This window comes from Eptatretus burgeri, chromosome 3 (assembly GCF_056783735.1).
Source record: "Eptatretus burgeri isolate ZD-2024b chromosome 3, Ebu_testis_v1, whole genome shotgun sequence".
Taxonomy (NCBI): Eukaryota; Metazoa; Chordata; class Myxini; order Myxiniformes; family Myxinidae; genus Eptatretus; species Eptatretus burgeri.
This window is the reverse complement of record NC_140963.1, coordinates 146,120,045-146,140,658: the sequence shown is the minus strand read 5'-3', so window position 1 is coordinate 146,140,658 and position 20,614 is coordinate 146,120,045. Positions and strand designations below refer to the sequence as shown.

The 20,614-nt window shown below is 44.3% G+C and overlaps 1 protein-coding gene across 2 annotated transcripts in view; it reads right to left on the bottom strand.

The window, feature by feature from the left end:
- Window positions 1–20,614, bottom strand: part of LOC147031225 (integrin alpha-6-like) — a 378,714-nt gene that overhangs the window by 109,586 nt on the left and 248,514 nt on the right. For both annotated transcript variants that reach the window (XM_085876100.1, XM_085876099.1), the window contains exons 16-17: window positions 19,895–19,978; window positions 16,216–16,295 (exon numbers count right to left, since the gene is read on the bottom strand). In XM_085876100.1, coding sequence (XP_085732226.1) covers window positions 16,216–16,295; window positions 19,895–19,978 — 164 coding nt within the window. The remainder of the gene's footprint in view (window positions 1–16,215; window positions 16,296–19,894; window positions 19,979–20,614) is intronic.

Here is a 20,614-nt window from a genome sequence, read left to right as displayed (position 1 = left end):
TATGTTTTAAAAATTAAGATTCAAATGTGCATGTTGGAAACTAAAAAGGTTTTTGCACTCTAGGAATTTTTCTCATAAATAAATGAGTTATTGTCTCAAATGTAAAAAGAAAACTAATACTAAAAATATTTCATATTTTAAAAGTAAAAATAATATGGTTATACAAAAAGGTACATGTTCGGTGTGTGGCTCAAAAAAGAGTCAATTCCAAAAACACAAACGTGGAAGAGATAAACAAAAGTTTTTATCAGGAAGTAAATTTACAACAACTGGAATACCAGGGGAATTACATCTACCAGGGTATTCTTTCTGTGGTCCAGGCACAAACTTGGATAAAAGATTAGATGAGGCAGACAATCCTAAATCATGGAGTAAGCCCATCAAGAGAGTTCATGAAGTGTGCATGAGGCACGATATTGATTATGGGAATTCCACAACTTTGGAAGAAAGCATGAAGCTGATAGAGAAATGTTGTATAATTTGTTGGAATTCAAAAAAAACTTATCGGCTCTAATGATGTCATAAAGACTGAAGAACAATTAGCTGATGAATTACATAAACCAGTAATCACAAAGTTTCATAGAAGGAAGGTTTATTCCAAGGAAGTTGATTATATCTGGTCCGCTGATTTGATTAAACTCAATGACAAGGGGTACAAGTATGCTTTAACCGTTATTGATTTGAGGAGTAGATATGCGTGGGTTGTCCCTTTAAAAAACAAAACAGGTAATACTCTTATGTTAGCCTTTCAACAGATATCTAATAAAAGTAAGAGAAAACCTCAAAAATTGTGAACTGATGAGGGTAGAGAGTTCTATAACAAGACATTTATGAATTTTCTAAAAAATAACAGCATTACATTTTACAGTACCTTTAATGAAGGAAAAACGGTTGTTATTGAGCACTTCAATCGCACTTTAAAAGAGAGACTACAGGTCGTCGTCGACTTACGACCGCGATCGGTTCCGACCGACCAGTCGTAAGTCGATTTGGTCGTAAGTCGGCCAACCTTTATTTTTACCTTTATTTATAGTGTATTGGCCTATGCAAAAATTACCGTATGTATATTACACTATATAATGGTATAATAATCATCTGTAAGTCATATTTTATTAACAATTTCTTTGTTCAAGTCAAACACTGCATACTACAGTACAATTGGTTTAATATTTGCAAAAACATACAAAAATTACAAAACATGTTATTGGTCACTCGTGCTTAGCTGTGGATCGTCAATGTTATCAGCTCGGGCAGCGCTCGGGGTAGCCGGAGTTGTTTTTTTTCGTCAACATGGTGAGCTTTGTATGAATTGTTTGTTTCTTTTTCTCCTCGTAAATTTCATGATACGGACGAAAAACATCGTGTGGCATCCGTTCACCTGCATTTTCATGGTGAGATCAATGGCCTTTCTTTCCTTCTTGGCAGGTTGAGGAGTAGAAGATAATTTCCTCTTGGTAGACATCTTGGGGATGACATCTTGAGACATCTTGAGACCACGCTAACACACTAGCAATGGTAGGCACTGGGGCGGAAACTGAGCAGTCTGAGTGGGCGGAGACGCGGCGCAGTCTGTTCCTAAAGTCGTAAAGTGGTCGTAAAGTCGAACAGTCGTAAGTCGACGACATACTGTAAATAAAAAATTACCTCAACTCGGTTCTCAACAAAGGTCATATTTTATTCAGGATATTGTGGATAAGTATAATGATATGATTCACACCTCAACGAATACCAAACCATCAGAAACATTTACAAAATTAGAATATGAAAAAGAGATTAATGTCAAAAAGCCTAAGTTCAAAGTTGGTGATATAGAAAGAATATCTTCTTCTTCTTCTTTCGGCTGCTCCCGTTCGGGGTCGCCAGAGCGGATAATCCGTCTCCATTTCGCTCTATCCTCCACATCTTCCATTGACACTCCAACCACCCGCATGTCCGCCCTCACCGCATCCATGAAGCTCTTCTTTGGCCTTCCTCTTCTCCTCCGACCTGGCGGCTCCATCCTCAGCATCCTTCTCCTGATATACTCCACTTCCCTCCTGTGCACATGTCCAAACCATCTCAATCTCGCCTCGCTCACTTTGTCTCCAAACCGTCCTACCTGTGCTGTCCCTCTAATATACTCATTCCTTATCCTGTCCATCCTCGTTACTCCCAACGAGAATCGCAGCATCTTTAACTCTGCCACCGCCAGCTCCGCTTCCTGTCTTTTTGTTAGCGCCACCGCCTCCAAACCATACAACATAACTGGTCTCACTACCGTCTTATATAATTTCCCCTTCACTCTAGCAGCTACCTTCTGTCACAAATCACTCCTGCAACTCTTCTCCACCCACTCCATCCTGCATGCACTCTCTTTTTCACTTCCCTACCACACTCTCTGTTACTTTGGACAGTTGATCCCAATTATTTAAACCCATTCACCTTTCCCACCTCAACTCCTTGCAACCGCACCATACCACCACCCTCCCTCTCATTTACGCACATGTACTCAGTCTTATTCCTACTGACTCTCATTCCCCTTCTCTCCAGTGCGTACCTCCATCTCTCGAGGCTCGCCTCAGCCTGCTCCCTACTCTCCCAACAGATCATGTCATCCGCGAACATCATAGTCCATGGAGACTCCAGTCTGATCTCATCTGTCAACCTGTCCATCACCATTGCAAACAGGAAAGGGCTCAGAGTCGATCCTCGGTGCAATCCCACTTTTACCTTAAACCGGTCCGTCATTCCTACCACACACCTCACCACTGTCACACTGTCCTCATACATATCCTGCACCATCCTCACATACTTCTCTACCACTCCCGACTTCCTCATACAATTCCACAACTCCTCTCTTGGCACCCTATCATAAGCTTTCTCTAAATCCACAAACACACAATGTAACTCCTTCTGGCCTTCCCTATACTTCTCCATCAACATTCTCAAAGCAAACATCGCATCAGTGGTGCTCTTTCCTGGCATAAACCCATATTGCTGCTCACAAATCATCACCTCTCCTCTCATATAGCTTCCACTACTCTTTCCCACAACTTCATGGTATAGTGTGGCTTAACAACTTTATCCCTCTGTAATTACCACAGCTCTGCACATCACCCTTGTTCTTGAAAATCGGAACCAGTACACTTAATCTCCACTCCTCCGGCATCCTCTCACTTTCCAAGATTTTATTGCACAATCTGGTTAAAAACCCCACTGCCATTTCTCCTAAACACTTCCATGCCTCCACTGGTATGTCATCTGGGCCAACCGGCTTTCCACTTTTCATCCTCTTCATAGCAGTCCTCACTTCATCCTTACTGATCCACCCCACTTCCTGATTCACTATCTCCATATATATATATATATATATATATATATATATATATATATATATATATATATATATATATATATATATCTCTATCTCTATCTCTATCTCTATCTCTATCTCTATCTCTATCTCTATCTCTATCTCTATCTCTATCTCTATCTCTATCTCTATCTCTATCTCTATCTCTATCTCTATCTCTATCTCTATCTCTATCTCTATCTCTCTCTCTCTCTCTCTCTCTCTCTTTCTTCATTCATCAGCTCCTCAAAGTACTCCATCCACCTTCTCCACTCTCCTCGCTTGTCAGCACATTCCCATTTGCGTCCTTTATCACCCTAACCTGCAGCACATCCTTCCCAGCTCAGTCCCTCTGTCTTGCCAATCGGTTCAAATCCTTTTCCCCTTCTTTTGTATCCAACTTCTCAAACAGCTCGCCATATGCCTTTTCCTTAGCCTTTGCCCCCTCTCTCTTTGCCTTGCGCCACCAATCCTTGTACTCCTGCCCACTTTCTTCATCTCTCTGGCTATCCCACTTCTTTTTTGCGAACCGCTTCTTCCTTATACTTTCCTGTACTTCCTCGTTCCACCACCAAGTCTCCTTATATTCCTTCCTCTGTCCAGATGTCACACCAAGTACCTTTCTAGCTATCTCCCTCACCACTTCTGCTCAAGTTGCCCAATCATCCCACCCCTCTTTAACACCATCCAACACCTGTCTCACCTCCTCCCTAAATTCCACGCAACAGTCTTCCTCCTTTAGCTTCCACCTTCTGGTCCTTGGTTCAGCCCTCACTCTCTTCCTCAACCTCACCTCCAAAATCATCCTACAGGCTACCTCTCCTCTCAACCTCGCTTCCACTACTCTTCCTCACAACTTCATGGTGTGGCTTAACAACTTTATCCCTCTGTAATTACCATAGCTCTGCACATCACCATTGTTCTTGAAAATCGGAACCAGTGCACTTAATCTCCACTCCTCCGGCATCCTCTCACTTTCCAAGATTTTATTGCACAATCTGGTTAAAAACCCCACTGCCATCTTTCCGAAACACTTCCATGCCTCCACTGGTATGTCATCTGGGCCAACCTCCTTTCCACTTTTCATCCTCTTCATAGCAGTCCTCACTTCATCCTTACTGATCCACCCCACTTCCAGATTCACCATCTCCATCTCCATATATATATATATATATATATATATATATATATATATATATATATATATATATATATATATATATATATATATATATATTTATATATATATATATATATATATATATATATATATTTATATATATATATATCTCTTTCTCTCTCTCTCTCTCTCTCTCTCTCTCTCTCTCTCTCTCTCTCTCTCTCTCTCTCTCTCTCTCTTTCTCTCTCTCTCTCTCTCTCTCTCTCTCTCTCTCTCATCAGCTCCTCAAAGTACTCCATCCACCTTCTCCACACACTCTCCTCGCTTGTCAGCACATTCCCATTTGCGTCCTTTATCACCCTAACCTGCAGCACATCCTTCCCATCTTGGTCCCTCTGTCTTGCCAATCGGTACAAATCCTTTTTGATTTGCTGTCGATGCTACACTCTCCTCTGCCACCACCTTACAGTCTCTAATCTCTTTCAGGTTGCCTCTCCTGCTTAAGATGTAATCCACCTGTGTGCACTTTCCTCCACTCTTGTACGTCACCCTGTGTTCCTCTTTCTTCTTGAAATACGTATTTACCACTGCCATTTCCATTCTTTTTGTAAAATCTACCACCATTTGCCCTTCCACATTCCTCTCGTTGAGACCATACCTACCCATCACCTCCTCATCCTCTTTATTCCCTTCCCCAACATGCCCATTGAAATCTGGTCCAATCACCACTCTTACATCCTTGGATACACTCTCCACCACTTCATCTAACTCACTCCAGAAATCTTCTTTATACTCCATCTCACACCCCATCTGCGGGGCATGTGCACTGATGACATTCATCATCACCCCTTCAATTTCCAACTTCACACTCATCACTCGGTCCAACACTCTCCTCACTTCCAATACCCTCTTGACATAATCCTCCTTCAGGATTACCCCGACACCATTTCTCCTCCCATCCACACCATGGTAGAACAGTTTGAAACCACCTCCAATGCTCCTTTTTTTTTTTTTTTTTTTTTTTTTGTATACCTTGGTCGAGGCTCGTATGAGAGCTAACACACAACTCACAGCAAGGAGGCATGAGACAAGAGGGGTGGGAGTGGAAGGGACAAAACATTGGGGAACAGACACAGGTGAACTGTGGAAGGGAGAGGGATGGGGATGGGACGGGGAACATGGCGAGGAGAAGATGGACATTACAGGGACTTTCAGGAAGGAAAGCAGGAGAATTGAAGGAAGTGGGCATGGGTGGATTATCGGGGGTAGAAAAGATCGAGGATTTGGATGGGGGAAGATAAGAGGTGGTGGTGAACAGCTGTTTTGAAAGCCTGGAGGGAAGAATGGGAAAGAATAGAGTGAGGAAGTTTATTCCAAAGGCGGGAAAAAAGAGGAATGAAAGAGTGAAGATGAGCAGTGATTCGTGATTTTGGTAGTTTTACCAGAAGGGGGTTGTTGGCGGACCTTGAGCGCCCTGTGGAAATGTGGTTGGGACGGAAATGTTGCTTCGTCAGCTTTTACAACCTTATTCATCAAACTCCCCTGTATCTTCCTCACTCCTCTTGTCATCCAGCTGGTTTATGTTCAGGCAAGAGTTACCATGACAGATGCCGCAAGCAGAAATACACTTGACTCCTTGCTTTTTACAGCAGCACCTGAGTGAGCTGCAGTCCCCCACACAGTTGCAGCTGGCAAATGCCAGGAGGTAGTCTGGTGCAATGGGGTCTGTAGAAGGGACTGGTGCATATCCTTGCTCAGTGAGTTGCCATCCATAGTCCCAGGCATCTAACGATGGACTTTGCAGCATCAGCCAGTCTCTAGTCTGGAGGTAAGCTTGGAGAGAGTGCTGTGCTGCAGCTCCTGTTGTCAGGGGCAGTTTCTCAGGTTTTATGCTCCCAGTCGCAGCTCGCTTGCTGAAGATGTCGAATCTCAAGTCTTCCAAGTCTTTGGAGGATTTCCCTTGGAACATGAGCATGAAAAGATCACAGCCTGCTTTAATGATATCACCTTTCTCAGCTCGGATGTCCATAAACACGTCCATTGCCCTCTCTGCTTCATCAGTCTTGCAGAGCTTGCTTAGCAAAGTTGGTTTGCTAAACCCAAAAATTGCAGACACTGTATCGCAGCCAGAGAAGCTGTGCAAGAAGATGAGATACCTCCGGTATATCTCTTGGAGGGCCTCCCGGATCTTTCCGACATCGTAAGATGATTCTTTGGCTGTCGTGAGGAAGATCGGATGGTCTGCAACATGATGAATCAGCATAACCAGGACGTCTGTGTCCTCAGCCCTCACCTCGACAGGGGGACTCTCTTGCCTCATCTCGAGCTGCGCGGACGAAGGAGGTGTCGGCATCATCGGAGCATTGCTGTACACTGATTCCATTCCCACTAAATGTCTCAGCAAGGAGCAGAACGAGCTGGGCTTTGTTGTTCTTGTTATCGAGGAACTTTTCTCTTGCAATGATGATTTTGAGATCCAGACGAATCTGAATGTCACAGCATGCATTCTGTGTTCGTCTCAAGTGGTCATGGTCCTTGGTGGAGCTGCCATATCCGTCAAAGACCACCGTTATCCGGAGGCGATGGCTCCCCATGGACTTCATAAACCGGAGGTAGCTCTCGGCAACATCCTTCCAAGTAAGGTTAGCCACCCACTTGACATTGTGCAGGAGCCACCCACCATCAACCACAAGGCTTGTACAGGGGGGTTGTTCGACAGGTGCCACACATGCCTTCAGGGACCTTGCTCGGGCAGCCTTGTCTGGCTTTCACAACTTTTGATTTTTGTCAAACAGAGACATCGGTTTTGATGTCAACTCAAAGCGCAGAGCTTCTTTGGTGTTGACTTCACGCTCACTAATGACAATGAGGCGGTTGAATAGCTTCAGTGAGTCAATGACCAGCTTCTCACCATTGACTTTGGGTCCAGATCTGAGGCTTGCAAGTGATTTGACCTTGTGTTTTGTTACCATTGCATCCACAACAGTTTACGTTGAATATATATGCAACTTCTATTGAGTCCGGTACACAATAATTTTATAGCTAAAACCTCTTAGCTAACGTCAGCTAACACAGAGAATTCTACTGAGCATGAGCACAAGTATAACCAACAATATAGCAGTGGTTTCAAAAATGTTGTATGCTGGTTTCAGCACAATTTGAACAATCTGAATCAATTGAGCCAAATTACCACAAAACAGAGTCTGAGATATCTAAAATGTATCATATCAATATTTTACAGCCAGCGATTCATTTTTCCTCAAATTTAATGGTTGGAATCAATTCAGCACCCCCAAAAAACCCCTAGTTAGACATCCCACAAGTCAATATTGGCAAAAGTTAATTTTTCGATTTTTTTTCGCGCAGGCCCTCTGAGCACCCGAACTTTGATTGGCTCCCCAGAATTTTCCACAAAGATTTGGGTTTGCACTAATTGATAGGTGTTAGTAGACATCTAGATGAATACGTTAGTGAAGAAATTTTTTGGTAAGCAATTTTTTCACAGATGGTCAATACAATTTGCTAAAATTCCCTAACTATGGGTTTTTACGCCGGATGCCCTTCCTGACGCAACCCTGGTCGCCTCATATGACACACAGGGATATGTTACACCTATTCTAACTGGGGCATAGACTAACCGGTGATATAGTATAGTAAGGTGATATCTAACCGGTGATATAGTAAGAATATATAGGTGGAAATCTCATTTTGAAAAAGGTTATACAAAGCGGTGGACAAATGAGCTTTTTAAAATCGTTGATGTGATAGATACTGTTCCTTGGACTTATAAGGTATATCATTGAAAGGGGGACGAGGTTTTAGGTTCATTTTATTCACAGGAATTACAAAAGACAAGGAAAATTTAATTTTTTTGTCTCCACCCCTTTTTTAACTCCACCCCTTTTTGACTCCACACACATAAACCCCACCCCACACAATCTCCACACACATAAACCCCACCCCACACAAGCTCCACCCACAAAAACCACATTCATCATATTCACATAATTAGTGATTAGTTAATTAGTTAATTAGTTCCACACACATGTTCATTTAATTTAAAAAAATTCTCCACCCATCCACACATGCTCCACTCACACATCCACCGATCCACACATCTACACAAACACCACCCACACAGGCCCCACACACATAAACCCCACCCACCCATCCACACAAACTCCACCCACACAAACCCCACCCACAGAAGCCCAACACACATAAACCCCACCCACAGAAACCCCACCCACACAAACACAACCCACCCCCTCATCCCCCCCTGTGCGCCCCCCTCATCCCACCCCCACCCTTCCCCACACAAACACGGCGAGGGGTGGGATCAGGGGGGTGATGGGTCGTTGGGAGAGCGCACCTACCTCCCTCCTTTATTCTTTTCTTGTAATTTCAAAATCAGATAATTATAAGGAAAGCATTTATAATTAAACAAAATTAAAAATAGATGATCTTTTCCAGCAATCTGCTTCAGATGTCTTGAGTGTCAGGTCAGATTCCTGCAGACGATTAACTTGTGTGCTTGGTTCATCCAGACAGGTGTCTAAACTGAAAAATAAAAATAAAATATAATAACGAGTCAACACTCAAGGGAGATAGAGACAGACAGAGACAAGCAGAGAGACAGACAGAGACAAGCAGAGAGAGACAGAGAGACAGAGACAAACAGAGAGAGACAGACATACAGAGACAGAGACAAATGGACAGAGAGACAGACAGAAAGAGACAGACAGACAGAGAGACAGATAGATATACAGAGACAAAGAGAGAGACAAACAGACAGAGATAGAGAGACAGACACACACACACTCACACAAACACAAATACACACATGCACGTGTGTGTTTCTCACCTTAGATTTGGGATCAATGGGCATGATAGTAATTCTTTCCAGTCAAAAAGAATATAGTTCAGTTCATTCCTGAACGAATAAATCTCTCCAAGAAAGTCGGTTATTTTTATCCATTCGTCGTGCAATTCAGATAACTTGTTCTCCACAGCCGTGTTCAACGATGTTTTTATTGGGTACAAGCTGTTGAAAAAAAGGCATACAATAATTATTGGTTGTATAGTGATTTAATTCTGTTTTAAACAATAAATAATAAATAGGGTTGAGAATCTCACCTCTCATCTTGTGAAAATAATTGATCCGTAAGGTTGTCGTAACAATCTGTATAATCCATTCTGTGAATGCAACGCACTCGGCACACAAGTTGGTTTAAATAAACCGTGAGTCATGACGTCATGGGAGATTTCCCAACAATGGTTTTTCCAGGGTGTGTACTAGATCGGAAATGACTTCGAAATTTTTGGCTCGGGTGAGACAGCCGTTCTCAAGCAGCCTGATTCATTTTAACACGAAAATGAAAATTCTTCAAATGATTTTGATAAAACTTACGTTTATTAGCCTGTTAGTGTTCTGATTTAAAATATAACCACGAGGCCTTGTCTCTCACAGAATACTTCCTCTTTTCATGGCACGAACTGAAAACATTTAAAACAAAACTTCCCATTCACTCTTTAAGTGGAATGAAGTGCTTTAATCAGTAAGTCTCAGTTCAACATGTGCTCAATGAGGTAGAGATCAGTATCCTTTTTTGACCTGATGGGTCGAGAGTCAGAGGGGGGTAATCAGTCTCAATTTAACATGAGCTTGTATGGGAGGAAAGGGAATCAGTCTCAATTTAAAATGAGCTTGTATAGGAGGGAAGGGAATCAGTCTCAATTTAACATGAGCTTTATGGGGGGGGAATCAGTGTCGGGGGGGGGGAATCGGTGTCGGGGGGGGCGGGGGGAGGAATGAGTCTCCTGTTTTGGGTTTTTTCAGGGTTGATTCAGAGAGTTTTTCCCCTTTTCCCCATTCATTTGCATGGATGCCTTAGAAACCCCATTTATCCTCTACTGTTGTCCTTCTGGCTTATGTTGACCTCAAAAATAATTGGTGGTTGAATTCACTGACCTGATGTGAAAATCCTCTTCAAATTCATTGAGCTGATATGAAAATTCAGTGAGCAAGACATTTCAAAAAAAATTCTAAAAAACATTTTTTTCACTTTGTCATTATGGGGTATTCTGTGTAGATTGGTAACAAAATTTTTTATTTAATCCATTTTGAATTCAGACTGTAACACAACAAAATGTGAAAAAGTCAAGGGGAGTCAATACTTTCTGAGTACACTGTATTCCACCCCAGAATGCTTGGTGTGCATGCCCATAAACCTCAGGAAACAGCGGTGTTCGGGGCACCATTAAGTACAGGGTGTTCCAAAAAGACCTGGACACAGTTGGTTGTAAACAATATTTTGAACCATAAATGATACGACGATACCCTTTGGTTTCGATGATACAGAAACTCATGAACTTTTGTGCATATCAACAACACACTTCAATTTGAGCTCCGTTTGTCATGAGCAGGACATCAAGGCGGTATACAAGTTCTTGCCATGTTCGGCTCAGCATGTCTCACATCTCAGCAAGACCCAGATAATATACAACCGAGAGTATTGATGGAGGTGGCTGAGCAGGAAAGTGAGATGTTAACGGATATTTTCAATAGCTCACTGGAGTCAGGACAGGTACCGGAGGATTGGAGAGCAGCAAATGTAACACCATTATTTAATAAAGGATCCAGAGAAGAAATGGAAAACTGTAGACCTGTTAGTTTGACTTCAGTTGTGGGGAAGGTGTCGGAGACCTTAATTAGGCACCAGATGAGGAACCATTTAAAAAATACAAACTAATTAAAGGTAGTCAGCATGGGTTTACCAAAGGTAGTTCCTGTCTCACAAATGTTTTGGAGTTCTATGAAGCAATGTCTGATTGGGTGGATAAGGGAAACGCAGTGGATATAGTATATCTGGATTTTAAGAAGGCATTTGATAAGGTATCACATTGGAGGTTGTTAGCCAAAGTGAGGACTTGTGGAGTGGTTGGTCAGGTAGCTAATTGGATTGTAAACTGGCTTAGTGGTAGGAAGCAAAGAGTGGCTGTGAGTGGGAGAATATCTCGCTGGGGGGATGTAAGTAGTGGGGTACCTCAGGGATCAGTACTCGGCCCATTTCTATTCATTATTTACATCAACGATTTGGATAGTGGGGTGAAGAGTAGGCTTTCCAAATTTGCAGATGACACAAAGCTTGGAGGTGAGGTGGATAGCAGAGGGGGTGGTGATCAGATTCAGGAAAGTATTGCTACTTGTATAGATTGGGCAAAAGATTGGCAGATGTAGTTTAACCTGAGCAAGTGGAAGGTGTTGGGGATGGAAAAGAACAATGAAAATAGAGATTACAGGATGCAAGGGGTAATTTTGGAGCGTGTCACACAGGAGAAGGATCTGGGGGTGGTAATAGATGTGGGAGGTAAGCAGGCAGCACAGTGCCAGGCAGCTACAAGTAAAGCAAACAGAGATAAGGATTGTGACCTAAAATGGTTTTAAAGGAAGTGGAAAATTTTCGTATCCAGATCCGGATCTTCATCGAAATTGAATAAATTCGTCCTTGTCAGACACCCAACCAGTCCATCAAATTTCGTCCAAATCCATCCACAACTTCAGAGAGTTTGTGCTCACAGACATACAGATGAAGAAACAGACAAAGGTGAAAACATAACCTCCACTGATGTAATATGTTAGATCGGGTAGCGTAATCGACACTGCGTTAATGGCACTAAAACAGTGGTAAATTCCGGAATTTATATATTTTTATGACTTTTACAATCTTTATTTCATTTGAATTGAATTATATACTTGAATGCTGTTGAGTACATATCCCCTTCTTATCAGTTCCAAAACCTCCAGTTTAGCAGTACATGGACATGATAAATAGGTTGGTACACAAGAGTGGTGTAGAAGACTGCTTCAACAGTGCTAAACTTCCCAAAAAAATTTAAACGATCTTAAAACTCATTATCTATCTATAATTCCAGCAGTGTGTGTGTGTGTGTGTGTGTGTGTGTGTGTGTGTGTGTGTGTGTGTGTGTCTGTCTGTCTGCGACCACCGTTTCTCGACGACCGCCGGTCCGATCTAATTGAAACTCGCCAGGAATATTGCCGGGGCCCTGTAGATGTGCCTTTTCGAGGTTTGATGTCAATCGGATGAGCGGTTCCCAAGTTACGGCCATTTTATTGCTTTTTTCAGTGTTGAAAAGGTGTATATATGGCAGCTGAACTGTCGTTCCACCTTATCGCCTTATCATGCCATTTTTTCTCAGAATAATGATAACAGCATATTAATAATAATAATAATAGCACAATAATTGGCAGTACACAATAATAGCACAATAATTGAATAAAAAGAATAACCTGATGCAATGACCAATGTCTGTCAACCAATTTCGACCTATATATTGTCTGTCAACCAGACAGGACACGGTGCTATGACGTCACGAATGACATCACAATGCTTCCTCTTTTTTTTCTTAGTGTATATATGGCAGCTGAAGTGTCGTTCCACCTTATCACCTTATCATGCCATTTTTTCTCAGAATAATGATAACAGCATCTATCTATAATTCCAGCAATCTGTGTGTGTGTCTGTCTGTCTGTCTGTCTGTCTGTCTGCAACCGCAGTTTCTCGACGACCGCCGGTCCGATCGGATTGAAACTTGCCAGGAATATTGGCAGGGCCCCGCAGATGTGCCTTTTCGAGGTTTGATGTCAATCGGACGAGCGGTTCTCAAGTTATGGCCATTTATCTGTCGACCAATGACAAGACACGGTGCTAGGACGTCACGAATGACGTGACAATTAATGCTTATTTATTTATTTATTTATTTATTTATTTTGCACGATTGACGGTCCGATCTGATTGAAACTTGCCAGGAATATTGCTGGGGACCTGCGGATGTGCCTTTTCAAGGTTTGATATTAATCGGACAAGCGGTTCCCAAGTTACGGCCATTTATCTGTTGACCAATATCTGTGAGAGAGGGGGACGAGAGAGGGGGATGAGATGAGTGGGGGCGAGAGAGGCGCGGGGAGAGAGGAAGGGCGAGACTAGGGGGGAGAGAGGGGGGCAAGAGAGGGGGAGAGAGGGGGGCGAGAGAGAGGGGGTGAGAGAGAGGGGGATGAGAGTGGGGGGCGAGAGAGGGGGGTGAGATTGAGAGGGGGGCGAGAGAGAGGGGGCGAGAGAGGGCTGCACATACTGGCACTCACCTATGGGCACGCACCTTGGGGCCCGCCCCTACGGGCCCATACTAGTTTTATTTAAATCGATGTATATACTTAACACTGCATGGCGTAACATGTTCCATGAACTCTCTAGTTTCAATGATACTGTTACGGTTCTGGAAACCGCATCCCTCCAACACCAATAGCAGCCAACATACAGTGGTCGCCAGTCAGTTATTTCAATAATGTACGTTCAGATAGTCCCTTCCTTCTTGTCTCGCGGGTCGAACGGGACAGTGCGTTTTGTAAATCTCATAGCTCGGTCTAATTAAATCTCTGAACCTCATTCCTTCTCTTTCTTTTTCACTATTCCTGAGGTAAATCCAAGCAAGGGGTCCTTGCATGAGCCAGCAGGTGCTATGCACGGACATCCATCGGTGAATACCACAGCCGCGCCTTCGCGTAAGAATGCGTCCTCACAGAGGACCAAGGGCAGCCGTAGAAGCCAACAATAAATGCCAGTGCTGCATGGAGCACGTTCCCCACAAGGATGACCCCCCACCTACTGTTCAGGCGATCAGAGGCACAACCAACACACACCAAATGCTAACAACATACAGTATACACGTGGCGCACTCTTCTTCAATCCACATATCTATGCTCTATCCTTCAATTCATGGCGCAGATCGGGATTGGCATCGTGCACCACACCACCTCTTATAACCGCAAATATGATGGTCGATGATGGGCAGACCCGCAAGCTGACCACGTGTACAATGGCGGACTCATGTGCAGCCCGTGATACTTTATCATCGTACAGAACAGGGCATGAGTAACACACATCTTTGGTCGGGTCTGCGCATGGGGTTACAATAACGTCTTACCATCGGTCTTTGCTCACCACTACAGCCACACGTCTGCCACGTATGGAACACATCCTCCCGCACCTCCGCCTCGATGCAGCTGCAACCAGGCAGAAGCATGCTGTGCGGCTTGATTGCTTGGGACGCGCCGCGCACCACAGAGCAGGCACATTGACCAGCGCCAAACGCTGGTCACCGGGGCGCGGCACTGGGTTCAGTGCAAGGCGATTCATATCACGGAGTTTGGTGCAAGGCGATTCATATCATGGGGTTCGGAGCGAGACGATTCCGCAGCTTGGAATCATCTTGCCGGAAGTGGAGTGGAGCCACTTCTGTCCATCATGGCTGGGCCGCGCAGTGTCCGGGGCCCAGACAGAGTGCCCAATTTGGGTTTCGGGTCGTCGGTCAAATCACTTCGGGTCGTCGCCCCTGCCCCGCACCACGGGGTCTAGAAAAGGACGGGTCACGGAGCCGCTGGTATGTCATTCTTGCCCGTCGTTCCTGCCAGTCCTTCCTGCAGGCTCGTTCTGTCTGGCTTGGGATCGACAGTCCGCCCATTCCCCTGCTGGCTCCGCACTTCTTTACCAATTTGCCTGCTGACTCCACCTTCTTCACCGCCTCGTCGTCTCTCTCCACCCATTGGCTTCGGACTCCACCCAAGTCCCCACCTTCATGCCTAACGGTCGCGTCTCATTCTCTGGACTGACGCTAGCTGCATGAAGTGCCACGAAGCAAGAGACGACGCGCCAGCTGTCAGGGAGGTATCGCCCAGCGGAGCATCCCCCCAAAACGTACTGGTGGCGCGGTCGGGCAATCGTGCAAGGTATTGAGAGACCGTTAGCCTCATCTTTTTCTCTTCATTAACTCCTCTTCATTGGTGTGTGTGTGTGTGTGTGTGTGTGTGTGTGTGTGTGTGTGTGTGTGTGTGTGTGTGTGTGTGTGTGTGTGTGTGTGTGTGTGTGTGTGCGTGCGTGCGTGCGTGTGTGCGTGTGTGTGTGTGCGCGACCTGACACCTGTCCTCACTGAAGTTAAGATTCAACAAGAATTATACGGGGATAACTCTGCTCTGTGTCTGCTTTTGTAAGTTGCTGGTATTATTGTCCCAGCTTTCACATTTCTTCCTATATCCTGCTGCAGACAACAATAAACAACATTCACTGTGCCAAATATCTTTCCTCACCTGCCTGTAATAAATCCTTTTGTGGAAATGTTCCCAGCTCGTTTTCGTCTTTTCTTTCATTGATCCAGCATGGTCTGTATCCTAACCTAGCCAGGACTTCATTGCCAACGATCCATTCCTTTTAGCTGGTACATCCTTGGCAGTGTTGCTCGGCTATATCTGATCCGGTAAAATGATCCGGTTCAGACAAGGTGTACCGAGGGTGTCCCCCCCGTTAATTAGGTCACGTGATTAATTAGGTAACCCAATTAACCCATAGACGGGAGGACCCTAGGTCACGTGGTTGAGTTATTGGCGTTCACGGTTGGTTAGCACCCCGCCGTGTCACGGAATTATCCGTGTGCGACGTCCTGTAATTCCAGGGAGTCTGGTGGGAACCCGAGATAGCTTCCCTCCCTGGTGGTCTTCTCACCCAATCCCTGGCCTGCAACAATACATTTGGTATTGCAAGTTGGTACAGAAAATTCATTGTCTCCAGATTCTCCGATTTGTCTCCAATGGAAAAGAAACAATTATTTAATGGAGGTGAAGCACACAGAGGCTGTGTATTATCTTTACAAAAATGAATGCTTTGTAACAAAGGAATGCGAAATTCAAACTTACGTGTTCAGCTTCAACATTGGATTTATCTCATAAGTGTCCACATTGATGCCTGATGTGCCAAGAATCATGTAGAAAGAAATCTAGTGAAACACACATACAAAGTGATAATTAATGGTGTACAGAACATGCTGTACAAATGTACAAAGATAATATCATTCGGTTTGATATGCAACAGGTCAGGTCAGGTACGGGAGCATGCGCCAGAGCAGCGCATCGCTGCGTCCACTTTCTGCCGGTACTCCAGGGACCTCTGGCTGGCCATCCCCCAGGCAGATGCCTGGCCCATCCCCATCTCATTGAGATGCTGATCAACCTGATGCAACCACAAGGCATGTGGTCGGCCCATTGGCCTCCGCCACTCATGAGGCTCCCTCGCTGAGAGAATCTGGTGAGCAGGATCAGCATCAGGAAAACAAGCCACATGTCCATTCAGCCACAGCTGATGCTCACAGACGATGCAGGTAACAAATTTCATTTGAGCCTCTCAGCAACCGCTCATTGGACAAAAAAGTCCAACCAGCGATAGCCAAGGATTCTCCAAAGAGAACTGGTCCCAAAGGAATTAAGTCTCCATCTCAGATCCCTGGTCAGAGTCTAAGACTCACATCTGTCGAGCAAGACTGGAAGCACCAAGGACCTGAAGACTTCGACTTTTGTCCTCCTACACAGGTACCAACAGCACCACACCCCGTGATCCAGTGAATCCATGACTGCCCAGGCCAAAACCAGACGTCTATTGACCTCTGGCTCACAGCCAGCAGAGACATGAATATCACTGCCAAGGTAAGTGAATCTCTCCGTGACCTCAACATCATCACCACAAACAGGTACAGACTAGATAGCAGCATCTAAGTCGTCATTGAAAGCCTGGATCTTAGTTTTGACCCAGAAAACCCGTAATCCCAGAGGCTCCGACTCCTCATTCAGCACCTTGGTCTTTCCCTTCTGCGGCCTCTGCCATGGCCACACCCTCGACCTCGGCCATGCCCCCAATCAACACCTCTAGAAACTCCCCCAGCATTGTTGTCAGTACTGTTAATTTCATTTTACCCTTTGAAAAGTCATTCTTTGACTCAAAATCACTCTCATTACCATAATCACCATCATCATCTATATTCTATACCTTCCTCATCCGAGCAAAACACATCAACTGACATCACAATTCGACTCTTTTTGGAACAATTTTTGGCGAGAAACATTCAAAAACTTTCGTGAATGTCGTGATACTCCTTCCGCAGATCATGCACTTTGGCGTGTACACAAGGATGGGCCGACTGGTGTGTGTTTCAAAGTGTGTGCACAACAAAAACCTAGCCTGGTGTTGACTTTGTGGTTAGGGCAGCTGGCTTAGAATCTTAGGATCCTGAATTTGAGCCCTATTGGCCGCTGAATTTACACCAAGTGAGGAAGACTCAGCCTGGTAGAGGGGCAGAGCATCAGCAGTACAGTCTTGCCCCAACAAAATGATGGCTACCCAGCAGCCAAGCTGCCATACGCGAGAAAAAGAAGAAGCAAAAACCTCCCTTGCACTCGCTTCTCGTACGAGGCTCTCACAGCACAGCGTGTGCACAAGGATGGGCCGACTGGCATGTGTATCAAAGCGTGTACACATCGAAAACTTTTACTGGCATTCACAACTCGAAAAAGACTCTCACGGCATGCATGCCAGGATGGGATTGGAAGTGGTGGGAGAACCACAAAATCGTGTGCACAGCAAAAGCCTCCCTCGCACTTCCTGAGCAAGTTTGGGACATATCGGGTGATGAAGGTTGTGGTCAAGTTTCATTGAAATTGTGTGTGTAGTTTCATAGAAGAAGCTGCAAGTGTTTTACGACAGATGGATGGACGGACAGATGATGCGCAATCCCAAAATTCCCTAGAACTATGTTCCAGGTGAGCTGAAAATATATCTGTTCAGGGTGTTTCAAAAAAAGTAGACGATTTGAGCAGCCTCATAATGTGTCATTTCTAATGCTATACCCTTCTCTCTTGCAGGTTATAGTAGTGGTGGTATGTCATTTCTAACAAGAAGTCATTAGGACCAGACATCAACTATGGTGTTCATAGTGGAGCAAAAAATGAAAATCAGGACTTTGTGGTTTGAGACAAAATGCAATGTGCAAGTGTGCTGACAATACTGTCATTATTACAATGTTCACACCCGTCATGGACCTTCCAATGGGAGCATGCAGCAGTTCGTGGAGCACTTCCAAGCACATCAAAGCATGGAAAATCAAAATAAAGGCAACAGTGGCCACCCACTAAAGTGTTACCAAGGGCCAAGGGAACATTGATCTTGTGAGAAATTCTGCTATTGAAAGTCCTGAGGAATCCCACCGTCGGCATTCTCGAGAACTGGCGATCTCAGCCTTATCTGTGCAGCGCTTTCTCACTTCTGAACTCAAGCTCTACCCCGACATTATAGCTGTAAGGCATAAACTAACTATGAATGACATGGCAAGCTGAGTAACAATCTGTGATTGGTTCAGTGATGAAGCACACTTCCATTTCAATGGGGCTATCACAAATCACAACAACATCTTCTGGGATGCTGAGCCGCTTGACGAGGTGTCTGAGATATCTCTCAAGGGCACCAAGTCCACTTGCTTTTATGCATTGAATGCCAGATGGGGTATGCAGGGACTGCATTGGTTCGAGGATGCCAATGGTAAGACGGTGACAATCAACAGCGAGTGGTACTGTGAGGACTTTCGCCAATTCCACACTGATCTCGCTCAACTGCTGTCTCCAAATCAACTCACACTTGCATGGTTCATGCAGGATGGTGCCTCACCGCACACTTCACATGAAACGAATGACTTGCTCCACCAGCTGTTTGGAAATTGTGTCATCAGCCAAGGCACAGCAGATGAGTGGGTGTCCCACAGCCAGGATTTGACTCCATTGGATTATTTTTCTTTTGGGGTACTGCTCAAGGTCAAATTTATGCCAACAAACCTCGAACCCTGAAGCAGTAGGTGGAGGACAACCATTAGGCTACTGGAGCCACTTGCAGATGAATTGTGGAGAATTTTAGTCAGGATCAAAGCCTCCTTGAACAGAGATGGAGTACACATTGAAAATGCCAATTACAAGCAGAATAATAAGTGATTTGAAAATGGAATGGTTTATGCTTTCCATCTATGTATCACTGAACTTGCTACCTAAAGTAATTTTTCGACAATAAAACGTTCAAATAGTCCACTTTTTTTAAACACCCTGATATATATATATATATATATATATATATATATATATATATATATATATATATATATATATATATATATATATATATATATATATATACCAACGTTTCCAAAACAATAACCAATAACAAGCAATCAACATAAAGCAACAAACCAATCAAATCAATATATTTTACATGTTCGGACATCGCCAAACTATTAATGGTGGATTTTCGCAGTGTTCCCTTTTTCATTTTCCATTATTAGCCTGGTCGAGGTGCCCACCCAGAGAGTGAGTTGGGGGAAGTCATAGCAGCAAATAAAAATCTAAATCCTGGGGCAGTGAACACTGTTCATGCCAATTTTTGGGTCAAAGTGTGGTTGGTAAATCAAAAAAACACGTGAATGCTCGCGTGCGCACGCACGCACACACACACACACACACACACACACACACACACACACACACACACACGAATATATTTTCTTACTCTCTGGTCCCTTTTCATGGGGTTTCCAAGGTCACAGTCTGCTAAAGAACCATTTTCGTTTCCCCAACACACGAGCTGGAAATCCTGCAGGAACAAAACAACATTTGCAATGCAGTGTCAGCTGATCTTGATGCAAGGGGATTGGAAACATTTTCACCGTTACAATGTAGATAGATAGATAGATAGATAGATAGATAGATAGATAGATAGATAGATAGATAGATAGATAGATAGATAGATAGATAGATAGATAGAGATAGAGATAGAGATAGAGATAGAGATAGAGATAGAGATAGAGATAGAGATAGAGATAGAGATAGAGATAGAGATAGAGATAGAGATAGAGAGAGAGAGAGAGAGAGAGAGAGAGAGAGAGAGAGAGAGAGAGAGAGAGAGAGAGAGAGAGAGAGAGAGAGAGAGAGAGAGATATACAGTATATATATTGTTATGATCTCTACGCCCGCCCAGCGTGTGAACGACCGCTTTTTACTAATAGCAGCCGCACATCCACCAAACGGACAATTCAGTCGCGACTTCCCGGAACAACGCCGAGAACCAGTCACGGGAGTGCCTTCACCGCACACCACAGCCCAGTCTGTATTCTACCCGCGCGAAATAGGGTCAATCGCCGAATATCGATACACCTAAGTACTCGCGCGGGTAACCTACCGAGAAGCCGTACCTTGGCGGAGGCCTTTTTGGACACGAACCGCTTAAGCG